General features: G+C 40.5%; 1 protein-coding gene across 1 annotated transcript in view; it reads right to left on the bottom strand.

Moving 5' to 3' along the window:
- LOC146548152 (NACHT, LRR and PYD domains-containing protein 12-like) overlaps nt 1-11,975 on the bottom strand; it is a 390,489-nt gene extending 378,514 nt beyond the window's left edge. The window contains exons 1-3 of the mRNA XM_085265033.1: nt 11,805-11,975; nt 11,663-11,737; nt 11,452-11,541 (exon numbers count right to left, since the gene is read on the bottom strand). Of these exons, the coding sequence (XP_085121159.1) occupies nt 11,452-11,541; nt 11,663-11,737; nt 11,805-11,975 (336 nt within the window). The remainder of the gene's footprint in view (nt 1-11,451; nt 11,542-11,662; nt 11,738-11,804) is intronic.
- Nucleotides 11,976-12,292: the final 317 nt, after the last annotated feature.

The following is a 12,292-nucleotide window of genomic DNA, read 5'->3' as shown; positions in this document are numbered from 1 at the left end:
CAAGCACTTCGTAGCTACTGGTTTTTTATTTAACTCTGTTGGAGCAGCCCCCATGATTCCCTGCACAGAACCCCAAACATATATTGGGGAGCTTTTTGATTTTTCTCCTTTTTCTGTCCAGGAAGTGCATAAAGCTCTTAAAGCCTTAGATCACAGGAAACCCCCAGGGCCAGACTTAATAGAGCCCTATTTTCTGAAAATAGCAGCTGATTACATTGCACAACCTCTTACGATCCTTTTTAATCTTTCAATCCAAAATAAAGAAATTCCACTTGTTTGGAAGTCTGCTTTTGTTACGCCAATATTAAAAGGAGGCGACCCGGCCATTTTGACTAATTACAGGCCAATATCAAACTTGTGTGTTTTGGCAAAAGTCCTTGAGTCTCTCGTCAGTGAGCAATTAAAAGAGTTCTTGTACTCTAATGAAGTTCTTTCAAAACTACAATCTGGGTTCAGAAAACAGCATAGTGCTGTCACGGCTGCCACAAAAGTGATAAATGACATACTTGTTGCTCTTGATAAAAAACAGCACTGTGCTTCTCTCTTTATTGACCTGTCAAAAGCTTTCGACACTGTGGATCACGCCATTTTAAAGCATAGGCTTCTTTCTTTGGGGCTGTCTAGACATGTTGTCTCCTGGTTTACTAATTATTTGAGTGACAGGACTCAATGCATTAAATGTGAAAATCTGTGCTCAGAACTTTTGAATATTCACACTGGGGTGCCACAGGGTTCAATTTTAGGACCTCTGCTGTTCATCATGTATATAAATGATTTGGGACAAAATGTGTCCAATGCTAGTATGCATTTTTATGCTGATGACACAGTTATTTATTCCTTTGGCTCAAACTTTGAAAAGGCAATAGAATCGTTGCAGAAAGCTTTTGACGTGGTTCAGCACACACTTCTGGAGCTGAAATTGGTTCTCAATGCTGAAAAGACAAAGCTAATGTTGTTTTCAAACATGAAGAGATTTCCTCAAACTGTCCCCTTGGTGTCCACTCTTGAGGGAAACCTCATAGAAGTGGTGCATACGTATAAATATCTTGGCTTTTTAATTGATGATTCTCTGACCTTTAAACCTCACATAGACAATCTTGTGAAAAAACTCAAACTAAAATTGGGATTTTGCTTTTCTTTTGAGACAAAAAAGCGTCTTGTAAATGCTACATTTTTATCTGTTTTAGATTATGGTGATCTGCTGTACATGAATGCTTCCGCCCAGTGTCTTCATAAGATTGACTCAGTTTATCATGCCTCCTTACGGTTTATTACAAACTGTAGGGCCTTGACCCATTGTTGTGATCTGTACGCTCGAGTGGGATGGCCTTCGTTGTCCTCCAGGAGGTTTGCTCACTGGTGCATCTTTATTTATAAGGCCCTGCTTGGACAAATGCCCACCTACATTTGCGATCTGCTCACACGGAGAAGTACTGTTTCTTACAGCCTGCGTTCAAGCGATCTTTTATTGCTCAATGTTCCATTTGCCAGAACTGAACTGGGAAAGAGGGCTTTTACTTATGCTGCCCCTTTCACATGGAACATGATGCAAAAAGACTGGAAGATAGCAGATCTTATTTCATTAAATGCTTTTAAGTCCAGATTGAGAGAGCCAGAAAAAATGTTTTTAAAATGTAATTGTTATTTATAATATGTATGTAACTTTGTAATTTCAACGTGTTGTCGCCTCTTGGCCAGGACTCCCTTGCAAAAGAGGTTTTTAATCTCAATGGGACTTTTCCTGGTTAAATAAAGGTTAATAATAATAAAAATTTAAACTGGTCCCAGTGTTTTTAGCCTAACTTGAGTCTTGAACCATTGGGGCAAATGAAAAATTCCAGCAGTTCTTGAAAGCAGCAACTCTTACAGATGTTTAATACAACCCTAGAAAAGAGCTTTCTGTAGTGCTGTGTGATACGGAAAGATGTTTTATGTATCCGATACAAGTAAATACAGGGCTGATATGATCTCTACTTTTTAATGTGGATGATGCATCATCAAAATGCCAAATTGTTTACATTTTCATGACCTTTACGTTGTTTTTTAGGGGGCTTCATCCTAATGATTATTAATGAGTTAAAACCGAGGACAGAAATAATAAAAGGATTTAGTTTGTAGCCCATAGTTTAAAAACAGTAATCACACATTATCCCTTTCTTTAACAGCAACACAAAAGGATCATTATATTCCATTAAATCTGAGCCATATTATATTCAGTATATTTATTTTAATTTCAGTAAATGTTTTTATTTAAATGACATGTTTCAGTGAGATAAATGTTATTTCAAGGTCGTTGCATCATTTTTACTTTTCGAGTTGGCTAAAATAAGAATTAGCCAGTTGCACTTTAAAGTAATATAACCAACATATCGCCACAGTTATCTACCTGGATATTCTTCAGAGCATGCTTTCTTGCATGTGACAACAAGAGACCTCTCGGTTGTCTGGTGGAGCATTTAGCGCCTCGCTACATGTTTCCAAATCGGCATTTCTTCTCAGTGAAAGCTGTCCTAGAGAAGTAAAGCAAGTTTGTAAGTTTCTCTCTCAGTGTTTGTAACGCATTCCCACGTTAAGCTTAACAACCGATATATGGAGCGACTGCCGCGTCTCCTCTCCCCCTCCCTCTCCTGCTGCTACTTCAATCATGAAACTAATCAATGATCAGCTGATCGCAAGTTCCGTCTCTCTTGTTTGTTTCCCACTTTGCGCCAGAAAGAGGAAACCAGCAGATAAACCACAGCAGCACGTTTAAGCTTGATAAGCTGTTGTTAGAATTTATTTAATATTACTTTAATGCCTAATGCTATAAGTAGCTGACAGCTGGTAACTGTGCAGGGGCGGGTCTAGCACGGTTTTGCCAGGGGGCCAGCTGGGGCATTAACAGGGAAAAGGGGGCACAAAGAAATACTTTTCTTTCTTATTCTCGTTTAAAATGTCTCGCTTTTAATAAATAATTATCTGAATCTTACAACCAAAGTTTTTATCTAACGTAAAATGTATAGAAATCTAATATTGTATATAGTAACTATTAAGTCTAATATATACCCTAGTAAGTTATAGTACTTTTTCCTTTGGGAAGATACCATCTGTGCAGTCTGCAGTTCTGTTGAAGAAAGATGTTGAATCTATTTAATTGTTGTTGAAAAATAATTGATTTCTGTGCATTTTTTTTAAATACATGCATTAAATTAAAGTCGATTATGTCGATTAAGCATCACGAGGCAGAGGGTGGGCGATGGTTCCCTTTAGTTTTTTTTTTTGCTGGGAGTTTGCAACCCTATTAGTTAGGTTGTTTAATATTTCTGCTAAGTACTCTTTAAAATACCAGAATAGGGAGGATGGTGCAGGTTTAAGTTTATTAGATTGATCAGTGTTGCTGAACTATGAAATATTTTGGGTGCAGTGTGTTTTTTGCATACAGGTATAACTAAATAACTTTAATGTTTTATTTTTTAAAACTTGAGTATGAACTTATACAAAATAAAGAAAGATATTAAAAAAACTGTTTTATTGATTATAAAAATACGCTGTATCGGATTCATATCGATACTGGACACAAAAAAGTGGTATCGTGCGTTCTCTAGTCCATACAGGAGAGAACCAGAAACTAAAGAAACTAAATTGCGTGTTTACCTTTATGTTGACATCAGTGTCTGTTTTTTTTTATTATTATTATTTCAGCATTTCAGCATCTCAAAATATTTTTTAGATAAAAGCAGTCAAAATATTTTTTTTTAACAGATGAATCATTAAAGGATGCCAATTTCTAAAATGGTAACCAAAAGACCCGTGTGTTTTCTCTTTTGAATAATAATAATTATTGCTCATTAATAACAAAAAAAATTTCTAATCCAATTCAATTTTCGAACAATCAATAAAATACTTTATGACTAAAATGATGAATAACCGCAACCCTAGAATAAACACATTTTAGAGAAACTTGTGATTTTTGAGATGATGCAGTTTTAATTTGATAGTTTTTCCCCTTTGGTAACTTTGCTGTCCTCGCCCTGAGTTCCTTAGTTTCACCAGCTAGACAGCGAGATAACGATGCTCCAATAACCAGACTTATTTTCCTTTCTGTGCTGATTTATTGAAGAATGGCCTCTGACCATTGCCTTCTCTTTGACCATCGTAAAACTGAAAGTACAAAATACTGTATTAGCTAACTAACATTGTAAACTAGCTTGTTACACTCTTACTGCAAGCTAACAGTAGATTACAGCTCAGTATTCAATACCATCGTTCCCTCGAAGCTGGACAGGAAACTGCAGGATCTAGGACTGAGCAGCTCCCTCTGCAGCTGGATCCTTAACTTCCTGTCTGATAGACGCCAAGTGGTCAGACTGGGCAGCATCACCTCATCCCCCATCACACTGAACACTGGTGCTCCACAGGGGTGTGTACTGAGCCCTCTCCTGTACTCACTCTACACCTATGACTGCACAGCCACTAACAACTCCAACATCATTGTGAAGTTTGTGGACGACACTACAGTGGTGGGTCTTATCACCAACGGTGATGAGACGGCTTACAGGGAGGTGGTCAGCGCCCTGACCCACTGGTGTCAAGACAACCATCTCACCCTCAACGTCGCAAAGACAAAGGAGTTGATAGTGGACTTCCGGAGGTGCAGAGAAGTACACACCCCCATCACCATCAACGGCGCTGCTGTGGAGAGTGAGCAGCTTCCGCTTCCTTGGTGTACATCTGGCTGAGGATCTTACGTGGTCAGTACACATAAACAAAACAGTGAAGAAGGCGCAGCAGCGCCTCTTCTTTCTCAGGAGACTGAAAAGATTTGGCATGAGCCCCCGCATCCTCAGGACCTTCTATCACTGTGCCATTGAGAGCATCCTCACTGGATGCATCACCACCTGGTACGGCAACAGCACCGCTTACAACCGCAAAGCTCTCCAGCGAGTAGTGCGGTGCTCTGAACGGATAATTGGAGGTGAGCTTCCCTCCCTCCAAGACATCTACAGGAAGCGCTGCCTGAGGAAAGCGGGGAGGACCATCAAGGACTCCAGTCCCCCCAGCCATCAACTGTTCAGACTACTTCCATCAGGAAGGAGGTTCTGCAGCATCCGGTCCCCAACCAGCAGACTGAGAGACAGCTTTTTCCACCAGGCCATCAGACTGCTGAACACGTCATAGACACCTCACCTTCACTACTGGAACTTCAACATTATGCACTCCACACTGTATATAAATGCCACTTGTTTTGCACATGTCCAACTACCAACCTCTGTATATTTTATTTTATTGTTTACTCTATTTAATTTGTAAAATATGTACACACACACACACGCGCGCGTGTAGAAAAACATATTTAGTATACACATCCAGTAATGCATGTACTATTATATATTGTACATATATTTATTAGTCTCAGATTTAGCCGTTCTTATATTTTGCTTGTTTTACGTTATTGTATTTTTGCACACCTCTGTTGCTTGTGAAGCTCGCAAACAAGAACTTCACTCACATGTACTGTACCAGTGTACCTGCACATGTGATGTGACAATCAAAGTGATTTGATAACAAGATAAAACTTTCAAATGTACAAATTATCGTACCATTTTTACACAAAACAAAAGTTAATAATTATTTTATTGTCACTCATACTTACAGACATATCTTGTCCAAGGCAACAACATTTTAAGGTCCATATCAGCTTAGAACGATAACTTTCCGCCATCTTTGATTTTTTCACCTTCTCATTGTTCCTTTCCCAAAGTAGTCAAACCCATATTACAAAGCAGCCACTAGAGGGAGCTCTAGGGCCGTTTGCAACCATAATATCCAGTTTACCTTATAAAAGGCAGAACAGTAACTATAGTGTTTGCAATAAATGGAGACATTTAAAAACAGAAAGCTATCATCTACTGTGATTCAAGTGTATAAACTAAACCACATAAAATGGCTTAAACTGAATATGGTCACGTTTTATTTTTTGTGTGGCCATTACTGCATTTTAATGGTGTTATAGATGCTGTCGAGGCTAAGCCTACATTTAAAGCCACTGAGCTGTTTGTTGGCAGGTTAATGCAATGTCACTGGTATGAATAAACGTATTAAACTTAGTTCAATAACTGAAACCATACTTATCTTGTCCTTTAGATTCTTTATTCCAACACAATTTAACATAACAGCGCAGCGGTCACAATCTGTTTGCTCCTTCCCAACAACAACACACCTGCTGCTAATGACCTATCTACCTTAAATAGACACACCATATGTAACACAAAAGGTGACCCCTAGTGGCATACATGAGGTACCCACACAAAAATGGCTCCTACAGATACTGAGCACAAATATGAGTACAGAGAATTTCCAGCAAGCTTTTAATACTGTCACAAAAAGGTCTAGAGGGATTTATCAGCATCATCCTGTCAAACTGGTTTTATGGTGGTTTTGATGAGAACAGATTATAGCTTGATCAAGAAGACCAACCGTCGAAGTCCTGTTGGGAAACCTTTGCACTTTTTCAAGGTGTGAGTATCATCAAGTGTAGCAGTGATGTCCTCATTGGTCGTTGACACAGTTGACAACTTGTTTGAGGGATGAAATTGTGGCGTTTTGGTCAGAAAGTTTATACTTGTAAATCAGACTGCAGAAATATTTCTGAAAATGTAGTGGTTTGTTTGTTTGTGGTTTGTTTGTTTGTGGTTTGTTTGTTTGTGGTTTGTTTGTTTGTGGTTTGTTTGTTTGTGGTTTGTTTGTTCATGTTTTTTGTTTGTTTTTATTTCAAATATCTTATAACAAGATGAAACTACAATTGTAAACGCAATTTGGTTTTTTGGTTTTTTCTCAAACTTAAGTAACTGAAACCTTTCATTGAACTACAGCAGAAACAGATTGGAAATGCCAAGTTATTCTAACACTAGTGGACTTGTTAAACAAAACATTTGTTTCACTTCTTTCTCAACATGCAGCACCATTAAGAACAGTGGACCAGCATAGTTGGTCTGCATGAGCACACTTACTGCAACAGGTGTACATGCTGAAACTGGTTGCTGGCAGCTGATGTGAAGAAATGTCTGGACACATCAAAAGTTTTCTTTTTCATTTTCTTCCTCCCTTGGATAACATACACATGGCAAATAAAAACATGTAACTAGGGTGATGTGAAGTGTGTATCATCAGATTTAACTCAAATATAATGAGGCTGTCCATCTGTGAAGTAATTGTTCCTTCAAAAACCACTGTGACAACAGATTTTATTTCATTCATTTGATGGTTTTCTATTCTGTATACTGGAACTTTTTAATAGCCCCCCTGTCCACACATCCTTGACATGAGACTTTCTGCAGAGTTGCACATGATGAATGCACACAAAACTTAAAGTGTTGCTGTCATATTTTTTTGGATGTGGTTTGTTGTCATAATCAAGAACGTGTCTTATTTTTTTATTTGTTTTGTTGCTGATCGGCCATTGGACTGCTGAGCCTGCAGTGAACAGCCAGTCACTGACTCTTGATGCTAGAGCAAGGACAACTGAGCTCTCTCTCTCTCTCTCTCTTTTAAATAAATAATACGTTCGAGCTGTTTATGTTTTTGACTTGTTATGGACTATGACTGGCAATGGGAGGGCTGGCGGACTCATATTATGGAGGTGGAGGGTAGACACATTTTGTGTGCAAGAGACCACATACTACAGTGGTGATTGACACAGACTTCAATGGACATTTAGGTGAAGGGAACAGAGGTTATGAGGTGTTGGGTAGGTGTGGTGTTTAGGAGAGAAATCTAGAAAGACAGATGTGGGGCAGATTTTCCAAGTGGAAATGGCCGTGGTGCACACATACTTCAAGAACAGGGAGGAACTTGTAGAAATATATGAAAGTGGAGGAAGCTGCACACAGGGCAACTAAATATTATGCAGAAGGTGAAATCAAAAAGACAGGAGACAAGGAGGTGTCAGGGAGAATGCAGCTATGCAGCATCAAATGGTAGTTTGAAGGATGAGTTTGGACATCAAGAAGAGGAAGTGAGTGAAGGCAGAGACATGCAGGAGTATAAACAGGCTCTGGGTAGTAGGGAAGACTTACCAGATGGCTGGGATAGTACAGCTTTATTGAGATAAACTGCCAAGAAGGGGTTTGACGTCTTCTCTGCACAGAAGAAAGGGAAAAAAGAAAAGTGATTTTGAAAGTATTTGAAGGAAGAGATTTACAAAGAAAAAGAAGTGTAGTTAGTGAAATGAAGAAAATAGACCAAGAAACTGGGAGGCTAGGCATGTAGCAGAAAGAGGTGACAAAGGAAAAGGCTCAGTGCCACGTATGTGAAGCTGGACCCCAAGGAAATGAGGGAATGAGACTTGCTAGGCAGAGAGTGAGTTTGAATGGATGTTCAAACCCAAAAAAAAAAAAAAGATATATTCACATAACATAGATTGAAAGAAGCTGCAGGTGGCACAGCAGCTTTAATGTCTTCCAGACAGGAAGTTTTGGAAAGAAATATCATCATTTCCCAGATTTTACTATCTTAGTGTTCTGTAACAAAATCACTGTTGTGCGCATGGTGTTAGAGATGATGATGATTACAAACAAACTTAATGTGCTAGTCGTGCTTTTCTTGAGGGATTTGTCCTTCGACCAGTTTTCATGTCATTGGAATCATTTGTATTCACTGATTCTGGCACTTATTTCATCAAACCAAACTCCAAGTAAATACTTTCGGCTTTTTGGTTTTGTCAAACGAACTAATGTAAAGAATGCCTGGCTGTGCACTACACCACGCAGTGGGAATTTGTCTTCTCCAGTTAAATTCAGGATTAACTTGCTTTATAACACAGACCTCAAAAGTAACCGTTATAACCCCAAACACAAGAAAATGTGATCTACAGCACAGTGAGAACTGGCAACGCTTATCTGGAGGGGTCAGAGTGAATGAACTGGACACCTGTAGAAGCAGGATTTGATTTCCACTGATTTCCTTTCCGATCCGATACCAAGTAAAATTCAGGGTGGTATCGACGACACTGATCTGATACGATACTCTGTACAAAAACTTATTTTTTTACTCTATCTTTTATTTTATCTCAAATTATAGCGTCGTAATGATCACAGGACATCAGATTACTTGTTCTTATCACTTAATGATGCAGAATTATCATATAGAAATGAAAAACCTGAAGTTGTGGCTATTTGTTGCCTGCCTGCAGCATTAAAGGACTCCGTGAGAGACGTCTGTCTCGCCCTGGCAGCACCTCTCCCTCTCCTCCTCTTCAGTTCGCCTCAACATACGCTCGTCATATTCTGTGATGTGATTCACTCTGAGGTGTTTGACCAGGTCAGCGGTGTTACCACAACACCTCACATTCTTGCCACATGTATGGCAAACCACGTCTCAGCTGTTCGTGTAGGTAAAATACGTCTGCACATGACTCTGTTTACGCTCAGCCATTGTTGTGAGTGTGCACGCCAAGGGGCCGGACACAATGACGGGTATCGGAGGAATCGATATTTCAGTATCGATCCGCACATCACTAGTTGAGATACGTTTTAAACTGGTCCAAAAAACAAATGCATATTTTCCCGAACCACTGTTCCTTGACTAAGGTGGATAACGTGATGAGGTCAAGGAAGGGTGTGACGGAGATTTGATTGAAAAACTTTGTCGTCCGTTAAAGTTTCACGTTGGCTTTTTCATCTTGAAAGCCCTCTCTGCTCGTGTCCAACCCGTGTGAACAATCACAGATGTGAGAAATGTAAACAAACCGTCCGCAGAACGCTGATCAGGTTATTTTAAGCGCAAGAAAACAAAAACGTTGCGCTCACCGTCGGCGTCACGGACGAGGCCTGGGGGTCCGGGCCCGTCCACAAAGGTCATTGTAACACAAATCATACGATTGCTAATGAAAATGCTATAAAGCTACATCGCAGATAAGTCTCTGGAGTAACAATCAAGGCCATGTTAGTTATTTGATGAATAGTATCTGTGCCACTCATGGCGCATGACTGAGGAGGACGTTGACCTCTGCAAGTCAGGAAAGTCTGCTGCTCATTGTATAAATATGAGATTTTTTTCAAAAACCAGCCAGCCATCATCTCGGGAGGCTGACTCCAAAGTACCATCTCACTTCAAACTTGCAAAACAAGTCGAGTCGATGCGAGCGCACTGCTTGTTTCTAGTTAGTCTTTAAGGATGACAGCATTAGTCTGCTCCTTTGTATGAAATAAAGTGAGTCGAGTCCATGTGGTCTGGCACCCACCCACATTTCTCTGCTAGTGATCCATGAGGACTCCACCTTGTTGCCAGTTCTCTTGTGTGGAAGCTTCAGGAAATGACAGCTTCACTCTGACGTGTGTGAGCTGTGTGAGGTCTGTGGTTAGAAGTTTACAGTGTTTGCTCTTTGTGTCGTCTGTAATATGCTCTATGGCTTTAAAAAAATGGCCACATGTTTCTGTAGCTGAATTTGTCCATCTCTGACCTTCTGAGACTGTATTTTCAAATAGGGACGTTCTGACTTTTCTTCACCTTGTACTTCATTCTGCAAATGTTTCATACTCTATTAGAGTTATTACATTATTCTGTTATGCTATAAAATCGACCCCCATATAAGATCGTACTTAAGAAATACATTTAAAAAACCTTCCTGTGCAAATAACCCAAGTTATCTAGAAGAAATAAAAACTGCACCGCAAACCAAACTCAGGTGTTCGACCTGTTGAGCTCGGGAAACTAACTGGTGTTTCATTTTAGTGAGTGCTTTGTTAGATTCCTTCATTTGAACCAAATGAAGTTGATTAAAGTTGATGCATTGATGTGTTTGAAGTGTTTTGTTAGTTGCGATGGATCTCCTGCTGTCTTTTTCCCTCATTATTAAAAGAGGATTTCTTTGAATTTCAAACATCCATTTCCTGTTTATCTGGTCCCGGGTCACAGGTGCAGCAGTCTAAGCAGAGAATCCCAGACCTCCCTAAACAACCACTTCCTCCAGCATATCCAGGACAATACTGAGGCATTCCCAGGCCTGCTGAGAGATATAACCTCTCTAGTGTGTCCTGGGTCTGCCCTGGAGACTCCTCCTCATGGGACAGGCCCCAAACACCTCACCCAGGATATTTTTAATTAAAACATCACAAATAAGTCGTCAGGTCTGATGGTCACATTTGTGAGATTCAACCACCATAAAGCAGAGATCACACAGGACACACTGTGTAACCCTCAGCTCAGGTGTGTTCAGGACATTTGCTTGGAAGAAGCCGTCTGTGGATAAATCCTGCTCTCCACCTCAGCTGTCAGGTTTATCCAGAGAACGGCCGTCCTGACTTCCAGCAGCCCCACAGTCCTCGTTTCTAATAAACTGGCATCACTGAAATGAACTGTCTGCCTCGCTGTTCAATAATCTGCTCTTTGCCAATTTCCCAGCAGAACCTTCCACTCATATCAGCATTTTTCTGTGATTCTCACATGAACTAAACATAAAAAGCTGAAGCCAACCTCAGAGTTCCCCGTAGTGAGGAAGAGTTTCCTCTGAGCCACAGCTGAGTTTGATGCGTCCACAAAGGAAGACTGACGGGAGGACAGACTCTGGGAGAAAGGCAGATATTAAAAGATATGAATACAAAGTACGCTGCAACAAACAGGACAGCAGATTATGAAGAGCGGTTAGACCTTCATGTGTCAGTCATTGAAATGTGATCAAAGTTACCTGTTTGACATCCTGATAGAAGAAAATCAGCTTCTTGGATCCGTTTGCAGCAAAGAATTCATGGATCAGACTGAACTGGAAGAATCAGACATTAATGACTCAAAGGTTCAACTCTGAGGAAGGATCACGTCTCTGAACTTACTCTGTCATCAGAGACGATGGCGTCTTCCACCGCCGCCTCCTCCAGGCTGCCGGCGTCGGCCAGCCTGCTCATCAGGTATTTATGTCGGGCATCCAGAGCTGCCCGCCGTTCCTCCTTCACGGCTCTCGCCTGTTTGGCTACTTCTCTCCTCGCCTCATTGGACAGCAGCATCGTCCTTTTACCAGACACCTGGAGAAACATCAGCTCAGTCTACAGACGCAGAGACCAGTGAGAGCTTGGCCCAAACATCTGCAGGTTTCTGAGGACCACGTTTGACCCTGACTGGAGGCATCGATTCTGAGTGTGACTGCCTAAACTGAGCTACTGTCCCCCCTCCACTGAGACGTTGTCCTGTGATGTGTCATGGGGGGAAGTGTTCCTCACGGTTGGACTCGTGAGAAGTTCAGTCAGTTTATTCAAACTTTAAAAAGACGCATTTTCAGTCTCTGGATTTCAGCAGAAACAAATGTGAACACAGCACTTTTTGA

This window comes from Mchenga conophoros, linkage group LG23 (assembly GCF_057382185.1).
Source record: "Mchenga conophoros isolate Kocher_MC1m ecotype Shallow Benthic linkage group LG23, M_conophoros_male_GT1.1, whole genome shotgun sequence".
In the NCBI taxonomy this organism is placed as follows: domain Eukaryota; kingdom Metazoa; phylum Chordata; class Actinopteri; order Cichliformes; family Cichlidae; genus Mchenga; species Mchenga conophoros.
Note: the sequence above shows the minus strand (reverse complement) of the source record. Positions and strands in the feature narration are given on the sequence as shown.